General features: G+C 55.4%; 1 protein-coding gene across 1 annotated transcript in view; it reads right to left on the reverse strand.

The window, feature by feature from the left end:
• Window positions 1-19,077, reverse strand: part of FADS2 (fatty acid desaturase 2) — a 33,363-nt gene that overhangs the window by 4,959 nt on the left and 9,327 nt on the right. The window contains exons 2-7 of the mRNA XM_029956201.1: window positions 18,386-18,496; window positions 16,308-16,505; window positions 16,095-16,196; window positions 10,999-11,124; window positions 3,864-3,924; window positions 3,423-3,499 (exon numbers count right to left, since the gene is read on the reverse strand). Coding sequence (XP_029812061.1) covers window positions 3,423-3,499; window positions 3,864-3,924; window positions 10,999-11,124; window positions 16,095-16,196; window positions 16,308-16,505; window positions 18,386-18,496 — 675 coding nt within the window. The remainder of the gene's footprint in view (window positions 1-3,422; window positions 3,500-3,863; window positions 3,925-10,998; window positions 11,125-16,094; window positions 16,197-16,307; window positions 16,506-18,385; window positions 18,497-19,077) is intronic.

Raw genomic sequence — 19,077 nt, forward strand, 5'->3', positions numbered from 1 at the left:
AATGATACCCCCCGCCCCCCAAAAAAAGCCCAGGCAAATGAGATAGTGTCGTGTGCTGGGGGGGAGCTGGGCGGGGGGCAGGGGCTGGGTTTACATGCAGATCCTACATCCCGTGTCCTACAGTCCAAGTGCTTGCCGTGGGGGTGGGAGACGTGGCTAGTTCCCGTCTGCCTTGGGACACTGACTTCTACCTCTCGGGCAGCGGAAAACTTCTTAAACATCAGAAGAACACAGTCTCATTTGAATCTTAAAATAGATCCCTGCCAACTGGAGACGGAAGGATTAGGTTATTTCAGTAGCTGAGACAGGAAATGATGGGGACTCAAAGCAAGGTCCCCAGTCCCAAGAAGGAGATACAGATTCCAGAATGATTTAGGAGGTAGCAGGTGCATCTGAGGACCGTTTGGTCGTGAGGAATCCCAGCTGGTCCCTGCAGTGGTGCCATCGGCTGAGCAGGAAAAGCAGAGGGCAGCCACTGGGAGGCCAGGAGGCCATGACCTTGGGATCCAGCCAGGGGTCTCGAAGGCGGGGGGAGAAGTGAGCATTACAAGTTCTGCTCCACCTTTTCCATCGTGTTCTTTTCCATCTCTTTTGCTGTGTACGTTGTACAGTAGAAAGTACATACATATCAGGGCGCTGGCGGCTCAGTCGGTTAAGCATCCGACTTCAGCTCAGGTCATGATCTCATGGGTCATGGGTCTGAGCCCCGCGTTGCGCTCTGTGCTGACAGCTCAGAGCCTGGAGCCTGCTTTGGATTCTGCATCTCCCTCTCTCTCTGCCCCTCCCTGACTTGCACTCTGTCTCTGTCTCTCAGAAATAAATAAACATTAAAAAATTAAAAAAAAAGAAAGAATGGACATGTATATGAAAGGGGCGGATGCTTATTTCTTTTTGTGCAGAGGGACTTGTGAGCACAGGACCCCTGGTGTCAGGGACAGGGTGTGAAGCAGCAGCAGCAGGACGTGGACGCCGACAGGGAGAATTTCAGGAGTGGGTGGCTCGTGGTGTCAGACACAGAGAACCTCCAGGAAGGGAGCTCCAAGAAGCCTCTCCAGGATACGGCCACCGGCCACACTGCCAGAGAGTAAACACCTCCCTCCTTGAAGCTCTCAGTGGCTCAACCCCTCTTTTCCAGGCCAGGGTTTTTCGTCTGCCACACAGCGACACCGTCTGGGGCTGGCTAACTCTCCACTTCGGGGGCTGTCCCATGGGTGACAGGACGCTTGGCCGCGTCCCTGGCGAGACGCCCACCAGATGCCGGTAGCACTGCCTCCCCTGAGCTGTGACCATCAATAATGTGTCCAGGTATGGCTGCACTTGTCTCCTAAGCTCGTCGATCCCGTAAATCGGATCCCAGAAATCGGAAAACTACATCGCAGGTCACCCCCCCTCCCCCGGGCAGTCATGGACCCCAGGCAGGGACCCTGGATCTCATCCACCTTGACCGAGGCCAGAGGCCGGTCCCTCCCGCCCAGCTTGAACCTAACTCCCAGGCAGGGGCAAGGGCAGGGCCCTGAAAGGCCTGAGGGGCCCTATCATATTCCCCTGGTTCTGCCATTTGATCCCATTCAGGGACATAGCCTCACTTTCTTTCCTGCTGTCCCTATCAAGTACTTTGTCCCTTGGGGAATTAACACAGTAAAAAAAAGAAAAAATTCAGGCAACAATCATCTGCCATGAAAGCTGATTAAAATACCCCCAGCAACTTCTGGGGAAAAGAAAAAATATATATAAAATACCCCCAGCAGCTGGGGCACTTGGGCGGTTCAACCGATTAAGCGTCCAACTCTTGATTTCAGCTCGGGTCATGAGCTCATGGTTGGTGAGTTCAGGCCCCAAGCTGGGCTCTGTGCTGACAGCACAGAACCTGCTTGGGCTTCTCTCTCTCTGCCCCTCTCTCAAAATAAATAAATAAACTTAAAAAAAAATACAGCCAGCAGCACCGTGAAGCCCCACAGGGCAGGGCTCAAGTTCCTTTGCAGCGTGTGACCCCTCCCAGGGCCTGGGGAGCCCAGTGGAAACAGCAGTCACCACAGGCGGGAGATGTGGGTTCAGATTCCCACGGCTTAACTGACCCAGAAACTCTGTCCCGCCGGCCTGAGTCATTTAACTAATAACCCAGGGTAAAATGACAGTAGGTGGCCATGCCGAACTGTTCCTGGAACACATTAAGTACTGACGAAATACTCACTTCTGGAAAAATATCATGTCCCAGAAGTGGGTGGTATAGGTTCTACCGACACAGGACTGGCAGAGACTTCCAGAATCTACTGCCTCCCAGGCCATCCCGACGGCTCCTGAGTCCCAGTCCTGGACGGGGGCAGAATCAACAGGCAAGGTCCCTGTCCCACAATTTCAACGAGAGAGTATAAGACAAGGTAGTTGGGAACCCTTCCGATGCTTCAGAAAGAGGAGGGATCATCTGCGTGAGACTGGTGGCCGACGTGAGGCGGAGAGCACAGGGTGTGGCGTGGGCAGGCCTGAGTTCTAGTTCCAGACCCGTCCGCCCTTTGGCATCACCCCCGGTGAGTCCCAAACTGTCAGAGTCTCAATATTTTCATTTATGAAACTGGGTTCAAAGGCTCTGCCTGTGGTGATGCCTCCACCCAGATCAGATCATTGTATTAACTTTTTACCTAGAATCATGCCTGCACGTCTACACAAAGCCAAGGACCGGGCAGGGGGGGGGACATGGGCTATGCCGGACGGCCCCTCTCCGGGTCCCCTCCCCCCTGCTCCCCACCCTCTCTGGACACAGACTGGAGATACTGCAAAGCCTGATGTTACCGGACACAGACACGGGTGCATACAGGGAGGATGATGAGGGGCACACACAGGGGACCCGGCTGTCTGAAAGCCGAGGAGACTGGCCAGGACCAGGTCCTCCCTAACAGCCCCCAGAAGGACCTACATCACTAACACCTCACCTCAGACTTCTAGCTCCCAAACCTGCGAGAATTTCCTCTCTTTGTAGGACAGAACTGCCACCTGTCTGTGCTCCTTTCTAGCACACGAATGCACCTGTCATCTGAGCCAGCACCCTGCTGCTCTCTACTTCCCATGCGAAGCGCGGTGAGCCGTGGCTCACGGGGTCTCCGGGCTGCAGCGGTGGAGCGGAGGGCCAGATTTGGCTCTCATCGTGTTGCCTTTGGGAACTTTCTGAGGGAGCTCTGCAAAGACCGTGCCCCACCCCCCCACACCCCTCCTCCGTGTGTGTGTGTGTGTGTGTGTGTGTGTGTGTGTGTGTGTAGGGAATGTGTAGGGCTGGAGCACTGTGGCCTTTCTGGCTCCCGGCAGCCTCCCAGCACCTTCCTGAGAGCGGCAAGGCAGCCCCTCCCCCTGCCATGAGGGGCAGGGCAGGCCCCTGGAGCCACCTGCTCCCATCTCCCCACGCCCCTGGCCAGCCGTATGCTTTGACTCACCACCCAGTCTCTGCGTGTGATCATGGTCATGATGATCTGGTATTGGAAGTATACAGGGATGAGCAGAGGCGGCCCAACTGCAGGGAGAACAGAGGCACTTAGAGGCTGGATGGTCTGTGGGGAGCCTGGTTGAGGCCTGAAAGGGGGGCCCGGCTTGGCAGCTCACAGGCAGAGGTGGCGACCTGTGCCCGAGGAGGAGCAGATGTGGTGCAGATGCCCCCTCCCTCTGCCCTGCCACTCCCTTCCCTGCCTGCCTCCCCCACCACCGCCCTGAGCGCGGGACTCTGGCTCTGTGTCCCATCTGTGTCATGGGCCAGGAGCCATTTGCTGCCGGGGCCTGTCCTGCTCTCACAGGCTTAGGGGCGATTTCTGGGTCCGAAGGTGGGTCAGGTGAGAGCGGACAGATGACCGTTCTGGGGTGCGGTTGTGGGGGACACTCACTCAGGAAGAAGTACTCGTGCTGGTGGTTGTAAGGTAGGTATCTCAGTTTCTTCTTGCCGTACTGAGGAGAGCGGAGAGAGAGTGAGCGCCCATCACCCCTCAGGCTCCAGCCGCCCATTCCCCCCACCCGCTCTGCGGCCACCGCCCCTCTCCCGTCAGTCTGCAGCCTGGGTCCCTCAAGGCGGGGCCCCTCTGGCCCTCTGGGTTCCCATTTCTCATGTGCCCTTGGGCAGCGATTTGACCCTGAGCCTCAGCCTCAGAAGCACCAGCCTCTGAAATGGGCCCAAGCTAGGATCTGGCCCAAGAAAGCCACATGGCAGGCTCTACACGGTTATGGAGTGAGCACACAACTGAACGACTCACATCGGGGCCCACAGAGGGAGCTCCCTGGGCAGCCTCCACCCCTTTGCTGGGGAGAAAAGCTCCCGGGGAACACCCTAGAGCCCGCAGCAGCCGGGAGACCCCAGGTAAGGGCCAGTCGAATTGTTAAGTCTCTGGGGCGGGAGCAGCTCCCTCCCCGGAGCCTCCAGCAAAAGCTAATCACTTTCCCCAGGTGGATGCTTTGCTGTTGAGGGTGCCCGCAGGCCAGAGAGGCCACACCTCGTCACCTGGTCCCAGGCAGGGCACCCTGAATGAGGAGTGCCACGCTGGGGCCTGGGCCCCCTCACTGTACAAAGCTGTTTTGGTCATGCTGAGCACGAGCCTGTAGGGAAGCCCTGGCACCCTTTAATTCTAGGGCCCCGTCCTCCGGAGACCAGCCCACCTTGCTCCTTGGGGACTGAGACCATAAGGCGATGTTCTAAGAGTGGCTCCTGCTCTTAGTGCTGACGCTGAAAGGCCACATGGGGAGGCTGGGCTTGGACCTGCACAGGTCACTTAGTCTCTCTGAGCCCCGTTGGGCACCCAAACGTTGGGTCTTCAAGTTGGGTCATTAAGAGGAGCCAATGAGAACATGGGCATAAATACCAGATGCTGACCCCTGGGACCCTGCCCCTCACCCACCCTTCCCTGGCTACATCCCTCTGAAGGTGATCCTTTCTCTTTATTGCAGTCGGGAGAGGAGAGCATGATCCAGATGGAGAGACGCTGGATATTGACCATCCAATGCCCCCATCTCCAGTTGAGAGCAGAGACGGAAGTGACGGTCAAAATCACAGGCAGGGCCCATGACTCTTCAAAGGAGAGGGTCTGGTGGAAAGGAAGCCCAGACTGTCCCCAGGACTGAAGTCTTGCACCAGGGGCCACGGTCACGACACATCTGGCCAAAGTACCACTAGAAGTGACCCGTTTGTTCCATGTGGCCTCTGGTGCCTTGGCAAGGGTCTCTCTCATCCCCAGAAAGGGTGGCTGCTTGCCCGAAGACAGTCACTAAGGCCAGGGCCTGCGGCGGCCTTGGAGGGGTTCCAGCCGAGGACGCCTCAGAGGCAGCCTTGGGAGGTTTCTCAGCGGCCAGGTGACGGGTGGGGGGGGGGGCGGGCACGCTCTGGCCCAGGGTTCCGGAGAGCATGTGGCCTACGGAACGGGGTGCTGGATCCTGTTCTAACCTCCTCCTAGAAGCCAGGAAACAGGCTCCCAGGCCCAGCCCGAGTCTGCAGGCTTCTCGGCCCTGGACAGGGTCCCTCTCGGCCACATCTCTGCCCCACAGGTCATCCCAGGACCTGGTCCCAGGCCTGGAAGACTCTCTCGGGCTAGACTCCACTCAGGAAGTGACCCTTAAGGGCAGCCCAGGCAGGTGGGTAGACCAGAGGGTCCCCATAGAAGGACGTGGGGGTGGCTAGGCTGTGGGGGATTCATCTGACATTGGATTTGTGTAGTAAGCAGCTGGCTTCATTGCTTTCTGGTGGCCTGTGGGGAGTGACAGAGATCACATGGGCTGCCACTCCCCCAGCCCCTACTGGCTCCCATGGGCGCCCCACCCCCCATGCTACAGACCATCCCACAGGCGCTGCCAGATCCCCGGCCCCCTGCCCAGCTGTCCCTTGGGCAGTGATGGGCCTCCCTATCCGACCTTGGGTCCCCATGCTTAGGGAGGAGGGGCTCGGGATTCGGAAACAATTCAGGATGTGAGCAGATTGCTTCACACATACCCTCGCCTGCCCTTTCATGAGCTTTGGGTCCTTACTCATCAAGGCAGGGGGAGGGGGAGTCTGATGGGCACAGCCCAGGGTTGTTGAGGGGCTGGCACATGAAGTGGATAAAACGGGGGGCACCTGGGTGGCTCAGTCGGTTAAGCGTCCAACTTCGGCTCAGGTCATGATCTCACAGTTTGTGGGTTCGAGCCCCATGTCAGCTGTGCTGACGGCTCAGAGCCTGGAGCTGCTTCCGAGTCTGTGTCTCCCTCTCTCTCTGCCCCTCCCCCACTCGCGCTCTGTTTCTCTCGGTCTCAATGATAAATAAACATAAAAACAATTTAAAAAAAAGAAAGAAGTGGATATAATGGAACCATGAACTACGGTCACAGCTACACGTGTGGCGGTGTGTGGTGACACACAAAAACGTCACTGCACATCACTGCACGTTCCCATCTCCATGACCTCGGCCGGAGCAGGGGCAAGGCTGTCTGTCAGGGCGAGGCTGGCCCTCTCACCACCAGGCAGTGCACATGACGTGTGGCTGACTTGCTGGCTCAGCTCTTTCCGCAGAAGTCGTGGGTGCAGGGGAGGCAGGTGGAGGGGCTTGAGAACACACGAGGCTGAGGGAAGGTGCTTGCTCCCTGCATCTCAACTCATCAGAAAGCTGGGGAGTCCAGCAGGGAGTGTCCCGGGTGGGTCCCAGCAGGACCCAGGAGCCCTGGCTTGGGGGGCAAGACAGCCTGGGTTTGGATGCCGGTGCTATCTTTTCTAGCTACAACCTCAAGCGAGTTATTTCATGACTCCCAGCCTTCGCTCTTGCATCTGTGAAATGGGCGTGATGACAACTCCTGCCTCATGGTTAAGCAAAGATTAAGTGATATGCTGCCTGCAGTGCTGGGTACAGTTGCTAGGTGCGTGGACTCAGTCAGAGGCGGCCCTCCTCCCCACCGGGGACCGCAGGGCCTGGAGGCCCCCACACCTCCAGTCCTCTAGGAGAGTCCTCGCCAAACACAGTGGGAAAAGAAAGCTCAGGTGGCAGGGCTGTCATGAGTGGGCCACAGAGAAGACAGAGGGTGCTTTCACTCAGGCCAGGTGGCTCATTGTGGTGCCACACATGGGGCTCCTTTGACGCAGTCCCAAGTTGAGGCTCCCAGGGGACACAGCTGGGGCAGGGAGAGGCCTGCCAGCTCTGGTGGCCTGGCTTCCCGGAGGTCCCTACTGCTTTGCCCAGGCTGGGCTGACCCTCCTGGGCTCAGCCCCGCCCACAGGCCACGGGCCAGGCTTGGCTGGCAGGCTGAGTGCGCGCCAGGGGCATGTGCGGGGGACTTTTCAGCTTTGGAACAGAATGTCTGAGGAACGACAAGGGCCTCCCTTGTCCGTTTAGGGTTGGGGGAGGGGAGCTGTCGCCGAGCCCAGGCCCCGCCTCTGGGAATCTGCAGACTCACAGAGAGAAACGGGCCCCATGGCCACACCGGGCATGCGCAGAATGGTAAGACCGCAGTCCTTGGGCCTCGAGAGGAAGGCCGTGGTCATTGTGAGGGAGGACTGGCCACTCGGCCTGTTCGCAAAGGTCTGCCTGGAGCAGGAAGCCAGGCAGCGGGGCAGGGACAGCCTCCCCGACCCCGATGGTTGGAAAAGCAGGATGCTGGGGGGGAGGGGGGTGGGGCGCAGACACTCATGGCTCATAAAAGCCCGCTTCCAGCACCACCGGGGTAATGGCCTCACCGCTCCCCTCGGGATGCGACGGATAGATACAGAGATGAACAAAGGCCGCCCCTGAGCTCACCACTCTGACTCTGTTCTGTAAGTTTCAGGAATGTCAGAACTCCCGAACCAGAAGCCAGAGTGTGGAGCTATTAGAAAGAGTACAGCTTCATTATTTTCAAGGATAGAATTGCCTTCCCAGGAAACTCAGAACAATCAGCTGAAAAAAGTCAAATCACCAAGGGGCCTGAATGGGGTCTCTAGGTGGCTCAGTCAGTTAAGCATCCGACTCTTGATTTCGGCTCAGGTCATGATCTCATGGGTTGTGGGATCGAGCCCCTCACCCCCACCCCACCCCGTGTAGGGGCCTGTGCTCACAGTGCAGAGCCTGCTTGGGATTCTCTCTCTCCTTCTCTGTCTCTGCCCTTCTCCCATTCTCTCTCTCAAAATAAACAAATAAACATTTTTTTAAAAGCTAAAAAAAAAAAAAACCAAAGAGGACTTAGTGGACACCAGCTGGACATAAGGTAACAATCAAATATCAATAGCTTCTCTGAATACTGGAGAAGCCCCAAGTTATCAGGGGCCCAGGGTGGATGGAGGGCTGCCCACGTCACACAGGCAGCGCCCTGCGTGAGGACAGACAGCCCAGCGCAGGCGCAGGACTTGGGGGAGGCCCCCCACCCTCCACCCTCACCACACAGGAGGGGCCCTGCGAGCGGGTAGGAGTGCTAGAAAAACTGGCAGACTCCAGACAAATGTGAAGGAAGGACACTAGCCTACCCACAGCCAATGTGGCCAAAGTGAAATAATTCAAAAGTGAAGCCACGAGACACTGAAAATAAGATGTACCTTCCTCAGGGCGCCTGCCTGGCTCAGTAGGTAAAGTGTGTGACTCTTGATTTTGAGGTTGTGAGTTCGGACCCCACACTGCGTGTAGAGATTACTTAAAATCTTGTTGTTATTGTTTTTTTAAAGAACTTTCTAAGCATAAAAGAAATCAAAGGAATCTGCAGGAGGGGAAAAAACGAATACATCTTGCTACGTAAAACAAACAAAAGCCACCTGGAAGTCATAAATAAGACGGGAAGGCAGATTAACTAGCTAGGAAAGGAGCCTCACCGCTGAGGCCCACGCTGCTTACACTTCTGTGGGCCGGGCAGCCCTTTGGAGCCAGTTTGTGTATCCGGGCCTGGAGATAAGGACCCTGGCCTCCTAGCTCTGGGGGCCAGAGGCCCGCTCAAGACCCCAAGGCCTGAGGGGGTGCCTGGGGGCTCAGTTCGTTAAGCTTCCGACTCTGGATTTTGGCTCAGGTCATGATCTCACAGTTGGTGAGATCCCGAGTTCTCAGAGCCTGCTTGGGATTCTCTCTTCCTCTCTCCCTGTCCCTCACCCACTTTTTCTTTCTCAAAATAAAGAAATAAACATTAAAAAAAAAAAAGACTTTGAGATGTGGCCAACCGGGGCCAGATGGGTGACCCCGGCTGTGGTCTTTCAAGTGCTACTGGCAATCGGATACCAGACCCCCACAACCTCCCTCCCCGGCACCTGCCCCAGAGCCGGCATTCCAGAAGTGCCTAGAGAGAGGAGGGGTGGAAAGAGGTTTCACTGGCCATCACGCAGAGAGGAAAGACTTCCTGCTGGCAGAGCTGGTGAGACTAGACGTCTGTCGTCAGGGACACAGAGAGCATCTGTCAGCTCAGCCAACGACTCTAGGACACGAAGCCTCAGGAGAAAGGGGAGCCTTTGTCCTCGCTGATCGAGGCCCCAAGCTCCTCGGCTCCACTGTCTGGACCCCTCTACTCCAAGCCTGCAAACCGCTTCCGAGAAGAAACAGGCAAGCGTGTGCTTCGGCAGAGGATGACTTTGGGCTAATTTCCTCTGCACTGGCAATGCCACGGAAAGCCTGGGTTTCGGTGGAACTGAAATGGGAAAGACAGACCCGGAGGAACAGGCTCTCCCCATTCCTTGTTCCAAGCCTCGGAGGCCACTATGGTCGGGAAGGCCACAGCACTGCTGGGAAACCCGGGCCCCGTTCCTTCCTGGATGCACCTCTCGTGACACACGCTACGGAGCCCCTACTCTGTGCACGGGAGCGGGATGCTTACGAGCTGTTCCAAGAGCAACGAGAATCTTCTAAACTCATCCCGTCACCACGTTTACAAACAGCAAAGCAGATGCAGATTTTTTTTCGTAAATTAAACCGTCACATAGAGGCTGTTCCCTAGGGGGGGCCAACTTGCTAAAAAAAAAATGTGTTTAATGAGGGCATTCTTTAAATGCACTGGGGGTGCTTTTAGTAAAAAGTTGAGAATTAGCAACACATCTTCCCCTCTTATAAAATAACATGGATTACATTATGGTATAGAAATACAACGGAGCACTGGCCGGACCCGGGTGAAGGCTGATGTACTTGGGACTCCCAGGAAGAGCTCCATGTTTGGGAAGGTGGTAAGTTGTAGGACAGAATGTCTCGGCTTTTTATTTTGTTTTTTAAGTTTGTTCCACACTGTCAGCGCAAAGCCCAACTCAGGGCTCGATCTTATGGCCATGAGAGCTCGATCTGGGATCAAGAGTCAGACACTTAAACCACCGAGCCACTCAGGGGCCCCGAGAAGGTCTACGTTTTCATTTTGGTTTTTGAAAAAGAAATCTGGAAGAATTCATATGCTATGTTGTCACTAGTGATCACCCACAGGGGTAGGAGATTTGGGATAATGGAGGTAATAGGAGATTCCTTTTGTCGCTTTGTGTATTTCCGTACTACTTAAATGCTTGTAATGGGTAAGTTCTATATTTATAATAACAAATGAATTAATACAAAAATAAGGCAGTGTGGTAGAGAGGAAGGGATAAAACTTGGCTGTCAGATCTGGGGCCTCATCCCAGACCAGCCACCAGGTGTGATCCTGACCACATCTTCTCCTTCCACTGAGCCTCACTTTGTCACCTATGGTGAAACAGCTTGGTCCAGACCATGCCAAGGTCCCTCCCAGCATCGAGGACTGTGACTCTCCAAATACGGTTTCCTTGAGCTGATCTTTGGGGGGCCACGCTGGAGCCCTGGCACTGTGCCTCCCTGCTAAATGGCAACCAGGTTTCCCTTGCCCCGAGGAGGAAACAAGCCAGGAAATGGTCTTCTCTGGCCCGTGGGGGGGACAGAGGCATCTAACACTGATAAGGAGTTCATCTGTTATTTATACACGAAGTCATTCCACAGAAATTCTAGCCTGAATAATTCAGGAAAGGTTTCCATGGAAACGTCAGATACGGATGCGTTAGGATGGCTATTCAACCCCCAGGATTCCATCTCTGGTCCCTCAAACACTTTCCATGTCCACACTGACCCTTCATCGTACCTCGATGGGCTGCCACTCGCCCAGGACAAACACATGCAGCATGTTCACATCCGGATCCTTGTGGAAGATGTTGGGCTTGGCGTGATGCTGGAAGTGGCGATGGTTCCACCAGTTGGCGGAGGCACCCTGTGGGGGAAAGCAGGGTGACCGGCACAGTTGTTGGTGGGGGCGGGCACCAGTTCCTGGGACCGCCAGTGCTCAGGGCTGACTCCGCCATCACACGTGGGCTCCCGAGTTCAGAGCACTGGCCAGCCCCTGAGGCCAGGACTTCTGAATGGAGCCAAGCCATGCCATCCCTCCAGGCCCCATTTCCCCATCCCCTACAGTGATGGCGGGCAAGGACAGTGGGTGCTAGGCTGCGTGGCGAGCTCCCTGGCCTCTGGCCTCTGGCAGCACCAGGTGTGAGCCTCCGCACCCCTCACTCTCTGCACATTCCCCGCATGCCATGTTCTACAAGGAGAAACACTTCCATTTTGGGCAACAGTAAGATGCGGTCTCTACTCTTTGGTCCCCGATTCCACTCCTAGGCATGGACCCAAGAGAAACGAAGACACGGGATGCAACGTTGGACACTAACATTCCCATTATTCAAAAGAACCAAAAAATGGAAACAGCCCACCGTCCATCAGGCTGATGGCTGGATAAATAAAACGCAGTAGGTCCGCATGGCGCAGGATCCATTTGGCTATGCCATGAAAAGGCACTGATATCTGCTACCATGTGGGGAAACCTTGAAACCGTCATGCTAAGTGGGTGAAGGCAGACAGGAAGGCAGACAGAATAGAGAATCTAGACAGAAAGAGCCGTGGTTGCCTAGGGCTGGGAGTGGGGGGGGGCACGGGGAGAAGGAGGGGGCTGGGTGGGGGCGGCCATGAGGTTGGAGGTTTCTTTGGGGAGCGATGAGGATGTTCTCAAATTGATGGTGACACCGCTGGTTGCATCAATCTGCAAACATACCATTAGCAGTTGGCAAGAGGTGCCCCGGCAGCCAGGCAGGCTGCTATACTGAGGGGTGAGGGCCCAGTGAGGTCACACTCGGAAGGCCAGAGGGAGGGTTTAAGACACAACCACGAACACGAACAGGCTAAGAGCTTCCAGGCTCTAATATGTAAATATAAAGCCACGGCTCCAGGAGACAAGAAGCCATTACGTAAGTATGTACTTCAAGGTCACAAAGCTCTGGCTCACCCACTCGAGCTCTCGCCACGCTCTGGAGGCATGCCCGTCCCCCCAAATTGCCCTGTGGTCCGCAAAAGGAAATGAAGACCTTCCGTATGCTTTTCTCTTTACTGGTGAACTACCACTCGATCAATCAACACTCTGGCCAAGGGTCCGGCCATCTGCAATAAGGCCCAAGTGCTAAGACATTTTACTCAGAGGATACTTTGGGCACAGACCGGTTCTCTGGACACTATGAATCACGGGCTCACTCAGCTACCAGCAGCTGCGGCCTTTACAGAGGTCTGTGAGAGGTGGGTCTCAAAACCCATCAGAGCCCCTCCCTGCCCCAAAGTATCAGCACGTGAGAGTTCGGAGAACTGGGACCTCAGATGAATCGGATGACACATTTGGCTCTCCAGCCAGAAGGGACCCAACTCCTAGGAGAGGTCGCATGGAAAAGTCTCTGGCACCAAGAAATTGAGGAGCAAGGCATGTTAGGAACAGGCATGCTGTTTAGAATACATCAACCCAGAGATGTTTGTTGAATGAATAAATGAAGGAAAGAAGGCTGAGCTGGAATACCCCTGGGGACGAGGCAGCGACGGGGAGGCTGTCTCACTCTTTCCGGGCAGATCAGTGATAAAATGTTTAATCCTGCCGTTTCTCTGCTGTGATTCTCTTCCATTCTTCACGAGGCAGAGCCCTACTTATTCTTCACACCGAGATGTCTACCCGCCTGGGAACGAGGCGGTGATCCAGAGGCAAGCCCCTGACTAGGGCAGGAGAGGATGGCACCCAGCACGCTGACATGAGGCCCGGGAAGAGAAGCGAACCTGCAGCGGGGAGGCGGCTGGCTCCTTCTGCAGGCTGGGCAGCAGGGGGCTGGGCAGAGTGAGTGACAGGTGCTTTCCAGACCGAAGGAGGAGGCTGGGTGCAGGCCTTGGGGGTCGGGGAAAGGGTGCTGTGGACTGCTCTAGAAGCCAAAGGCCCTTGGGTTGAGTTGGAGACCCAGGATTGTGGCCAATAACCCCGGGCTGAGCCATGTCAGAGGCTGAGGGAAAAGGAAAAATGTGTACCCCTGGCTAACAAATGCAAACGCATCAATGAGTTTCCAAATCTGCTTTTTGGTTTGCCTCATTTTCTTCTCTTTTGTAAATGTTCATTTATTTTTGAGAGAGAGAGAGACAGAGCACGAGCAGGCCAGGGGCAGAGAGAGAGGGAGACAACTTGAAGCAGTCTCTAGGCTCTGAGCCATCAGCACAGACCCCAACGCAGGGCTCGGACTCACAGACCTCGAGATCAAGAGCTGAGCCGAAGTCAGATGCCCAACGACTGAGCCACCCAGGTGCCTCGGTGTGCCTCATTTTCAATGGAGAGAATTGCCAGGTTGGATGATTTCTCTCAACCATGTGACAATCTTAAATAATCTTTAACTTAAACCAAAGTAAAATAATAACAAATTCTGTTTTGGTATAATATACTTTAACTTAATGGCAGGACTTTTAATACACCCAACTTTGCAATTTTAAAATATTTCTCAACTGTTTTAATGTTCTGAAGGGAAAGATCCACCATTATAAAAGGAATACATACAAACATGTATATAGGGGCACAGAATTTTCCTTTTCTGTTTAAAGTTTATTTACTGAGTGAGTGGGGAGGGAAGGGGCAGAGACCAAGGGAGAGAGAGAATTCCAAGCAGGCTCTATGCCATCAACGCAGAGCCCGATGTGGGGCTCAGTCCCACAAACCGTGACATCACGACCTGAGCTGAAATCAGGAGTCAGTCCGATGCGTAGCCGAACTGAGCCACCGAGGTGCCACCCCAGAATTTTCCTTTTATCTCAGGTTCCAGTACAGCTGAGCACCATCCTGATTGTTATTTAAAACGTTGCTATTTTATTCACGGTTGATTTTCTTTGCATTAATTTGGGTATTTAAAACATATATTCAGGGGCGCCTGAATGGCTTACTCGGTCAAGCGGCCAACTATGGCTCAGGTCATGACCTCACGGTTTGTGGGTTCGAGCCCCTCATTGGGCTCTGTGCTGCCAGCTCAGGGCCTGGAGCCTGCTCAGACTGTCTCTCCCTCTCTCTGTCTGCCTCTCCTGCTCTGTCTCTCAAAACTAAACATTAAAAAAAAATTTTTTTTTAAATAAAGGGCTTTAAACAGAGGTATGATGGCTCAGAACTCTTTGTACGAGGTCACCCTCTGGAAGAAATGTCCCCTGGAAGTGACAAGAGCTGAAGGAGAGGGGAGGAGTCAGGATGTGGGGGCTGGAATGCTGCAGCAGAGCGTGCTGCCAGTGAGAAGCAGCTCCTCAGGGCGCCCAGGACGCTGTTCTCCGTCCTCACCAGCTTGCACAAAAACATCCAAGTTGGCAGGGCACTTTGGGACCTCCCTGCAGCCACCCCCTTTTTTTCCCAGCAAAGGGACCAGAAGAACAGATGGACCTACAAGATCTGACTGCAGCTGGGTGACAACAGTGTGCGCATGCAATTTCAGACACGCCGTTATCTTTGGTTCCAGAGCACCCTGGGGTGAACTGCATGGCTGTGTCACTAGCCTAGACAGAGCTAGGGGGACACAGATACCAGAAAGCTAGCAAGCCATGAGCGAAACCCATATCCCTGACCTCTAGGCTCCGAGCCCAAGTACCCCGTCTTCCCAGGGTCCCAGGGCTCTGATTTCATCAACCCATGTTCTACATGGAGCCGGATCTTCTGTCCTGGCCTCGTCTTCCATCCGACTTAAGAGCTAGGCTCCAGGGCCCTTCAGAGATGGAGGGACATCAGGCAGGAGAGGCCCTCCCTCCCGGCTCCCACCCAGAAACTGGAAACAGGACACGGCCCATCTTTGTTGAGTGTGCAGGGAGAACACGGGCTGGGAGTGAAATGTTACTTTCCAACGCTGAGGAGAGTTTTGTCCCGCAGAAAAGAGTAGAAAGTGAAACAAAGCGCTCTCCTGTGTGCGCCCTCTCCCTTCGCCCCTGAATCTTTGGAAAGAAACCAGGCTCTCAGGCCACTTTAGGCCCAGGGCCAGGCAAACTGCTTAGGAGCTTGGTACGAGCTCAGCCCCAGCTCGCCCCCAACCGGATCCGCAGCCGGCAAGCCGCGGGAGACAGACGCCCAGCTCTTCCCAAGCCAGGGTGAGGAGGGGTGGAATTCTTTAGGACGCAGCCCTTCTTAGGAAGCTATTGGGTGCTCCTGGGAAAGGGCTGAGTCGGGGTGGCGGGGGGGGGGGGGGGGGGGGGGGGGGGGGGGGGGGGGGGGGGGGGGGGGGGGGGGGGGGGGGGGGGGGGGGGATGATCTGTTTCGGAATGAGTCGGCAAGGACTGATTTCCAAGACCAAGGACATAAGCCTATCAAATGAGCACAAGGTCACGGGCAAGTCCAGCCTGTCTTCTTCCGAACTTGCCTCACTGTAACGCTTTGTGGGGCCACCCCCTCCTCTGCAAGGGGGTGAGAGAGGAAGCACTATTTACCCAAGAGCTTTCAACAGCCCTGGCCCTTTGGCTCAGCCGATCATCATGCTATTTGATGTCTCTTATCTCAAGACTTCAATGACAAGATCTGCCTTCAGATTAAAAGGAATTTATTAGATAAGGCTTTAGATAAGGAGTAAACAATATAATCGATTGAGTCAATATACAAAAGCAGCCTATGCCTCTCTGGGTTTTTTTTGTGTGTGTGTTGGTGTTGTGGGTCTAATTCAATATGGAGACAGGGCTCTCGGAAGGTCAGAGAAAGGGAGGATGAGCCAAATCGCAGAACCCCGAGCAGACCGGTGGGAAGAGACTGCTCACAGGTGGACCCGCCTCAGTACCCCGTAACCACAGCCACTGACCCAAGGGGAGGCTTGGCTTCCACAGAGTGACAGGGTGCGGTGCCAACTGCGACCTGATGAATGGATGCCCAAGGCTGCTGGTATTTACCTTCAAGTGGCCAATGATGAACTTGTGCACAAGGTGGTTCCACATGGACTTCTTGTAGACTGACAGGTGGCCATAATCGTGTTGCAGCCATCCAGCTTGGGCCTGGGGAGAAAGATGCCTTCACAGCGCCAGGTCTCACATGTAACTGGCCTCTGTGAGCCGGGGCAGGTGGGGTGGGGGCTTCCGATGACCGGTGAGGGGGTCACACTTCACCTGAGAGGTAGCAAGGACAAAGGCCGTGATGACCGTCGGGATCCAGCCGTTGCCAAAGTAAAAGATGGTGAACCAGGCGATGCTCTCCATGGCAATGATGTGGGCCAGAAGGAGGAGGAAAAACAGGTGGTTGCTCTTGAACAGGTTCATGTCCTCGGCGGTCTTCCTCAGGGCCCGGAAGTCCTCAGTGATCTGGGACTGCAGAGTGAGATCACAGGGAAGGGGTCGGCCACCTGGCCGCTCTGGAGGGGACCGACGTCTTCAGGCCGGGAGAAGTGGTGGCAAGAGGGGCCGATCCACAAGCCTGTGACCCAAGGGAGCACGGCCACCACGCACCACATCGGCGAGCGGCCTTCACACCTTCCTGGGCCTCCGCGGCCCTGGGGACAGCACCATGTGGCCACAGCCAGGTGAATAGCAGAGAAAGGATGCGACTCAAAAGCTTGCCTTTTGCACACTGCGTTCACCGTGGCATTATCACAAGGCAAAAGACAGAATCGACTGAGACCTCCGTTGATGGATGAATGGCTAGACAGAATGGGGTGTATCCATACAGAGAAATGTAGCTCAGCCTTAACGAGGAAGGAGGTTCTGACACCTGCTACCACACGCATGAACCCCGAAGACACTGCTCTGTGATACTAAGCCGGACACAAAAGGACACATACTGTATGATTCTACTTAACTGAGCTACCTGGAGTGGGCATATCATGGACAGAGTGTAGAAGAGGCTGGGAGGAGGGACAACAGGGAGTTCATGTTTAACGGGGACCATCGCATTTTGGGGTGGGGAGAACGTTCTGGACGGGGGTGGTGGTAGAGGTTGCATAACAATGTGAATGTACTCAAAGCCACTGAACCATACCTCTAAAAACGGTTAATGGGACACCTGGGCGGCTCAGTCGGTTAAGCAAGTTAAGCATCCGACTTCAGCTCAGGTCATGATCTCACAGTTCATGGGTTTGAGCCCTGAGTCAGGCTCTGTGCTGACAGCTCAGAGCCTGGAGCCTGTCTTCCAATTCTGTGTCTCCTTCTCTCTCTGCCCCTCCCCCACTCACACACTGTGTTGCTCCATCTCTCAAAAATGAATAAATGTAAAAAAAAAAAATTTTAACAGTTAAAATGGTAAAGTTGATACTATGGATACATATATATTATTCACATGTGCACAGGCACACACACACACTCAAGCCTGCATTTCCCACTCCCCAACCCTGCTCCGACTTGTTCCGGGCACTCTGTCAAGTCTCCGGGATTGCCCGGGAGGTGAGACCAAGCTGGGCAGCTGAGAGCTCAGGGAGGCAGGATACCCGATGGGCATTAGAGATGGGGGGCCATGGAGACCAAGGTGGAATTGGGGTGGCTGGGAGACAGAAGGGAGCTGGGAGGCAGGGGTCAGGCAGGCGGGGAGGGGGAGAGGGTGCTTTGAAAGAGTAGATGGAGTGGGGGGAGGGGCATGTGCATGGAGAAAGCCAGGTTTGGGAGCCTGGGTGAATCTGTCAACCATTTAAGCAGCAGGGAAAGAGGGGACACAAGGTGGGGGCTAGAGAAGCAAGGCCAGGAAGGAGGGAGCCCACAGGACACCGCAGAGAGGAGAGAAGCTGCCTGCTAGTGGGCGGTGGGGAGCGGGGGGGAACGGAGGATGGAGCCACAGGTGAAGGAAGCAGGATGGAGCCCCAGGTCAGCTCCAGGGAGGCGTGAAGACAATCTCCCCACTCTGCACTGGAGGGAAAGGGGAGAGTAGGGGCAGAGGTGGAGCTCCAGGGGAGAGGGGAGGTTGACCTTGGAGGGCACACAGAATGGCCTGTATTTCCCAGAGAGGGTGCAGCGGGGGCAGGGACTGGACAAGAAGCAAAGACCCTGTGCCCAGCCTAGCTCACCTGACATCATGGAGGTGAAGAGGTGGGGACTAAATTACTCAAAGGTAGGAGGCCAGCCCAGCTGGCAGCGAGAATGCTCCCTGCAGAGCCTCTTCTGGACTGGCATAGAGCTCCCTCGGCCCACAGCTGGCACTCTCTGTTTTGGGGCGCCCCCTCCCCACAAGCCCTCCCCTCCTTCCCTGGTCTGGGCACACTCACATTCTTGCCATGGTCTTGGCTGGGCTCCTCCGGGGCCAGCTCTCCAATCAGCAGAGGCTTCATGAACTTGCGCACGAAATCAAGGTCACGGTGGAAGGCGCGGAAGGCATCCTGGGGAGCAGGAAGGCAGGTGGTGAGCTGGGGGCCTCAACCCAGGGAGGGCAGGGTTCACCAGCCCCAGCTCTCTGTGTCCCCACTTAGCCACTGGAGACCTCCCGTGGCCCGCCCCGAAATGTTCTCTCCAGCCTCATCCCTCTCGGCAAGTCCCTTGGTGCCTGGCTGCCTGGGTTGCCACCCTGAGCTCACCAAGGGTGCACGCAGACATTCAGGATCCCTCCGGGTGAGTCCGAAAAACGCACCCCTCCAGGGAGATGCACTGTGCGGGCACCGGGCTGGGCAGAGAGCCGGGAACGGATGAGAGTCTGCAGGCTCCCTCCACGGGCGCCTTGTTTCGGCAAACCGCACCACCCAGCACGGTGTGCACCTTGCCAACAGCGAAAAGCACCAGGCCGGAGCCTGCCACGGCACAGAAAACGTGCTTGGGAGATCACGTCAAACCAGAAACTGTGACGGGACCAGGTAAAAGCCATTTCTGAACAAAATGGTTTCATAATATGAAAAAGTATGAAAATCCTTAGGAAAATTATGAAAAAACAAAAACTTGGGAGAAGCCTTGCACTGTTATCTGTTAA

Source organism: Suricata suricatta, chromosome 11, assembly GCF_006229205.1.
Source record: "Suricata suricatta isolate VVHF042 chromosome 11, meerkat_22Aug2017_6uvM2_HiC, whole genome shotgun sequence".
Taxonomy (NCBI): domain Eukaryota; kingdom Metazoa; phylum Chordata; class Mammalia; order Carnivora; family Herpestidae; genus Suricata; species Suricata suricatta.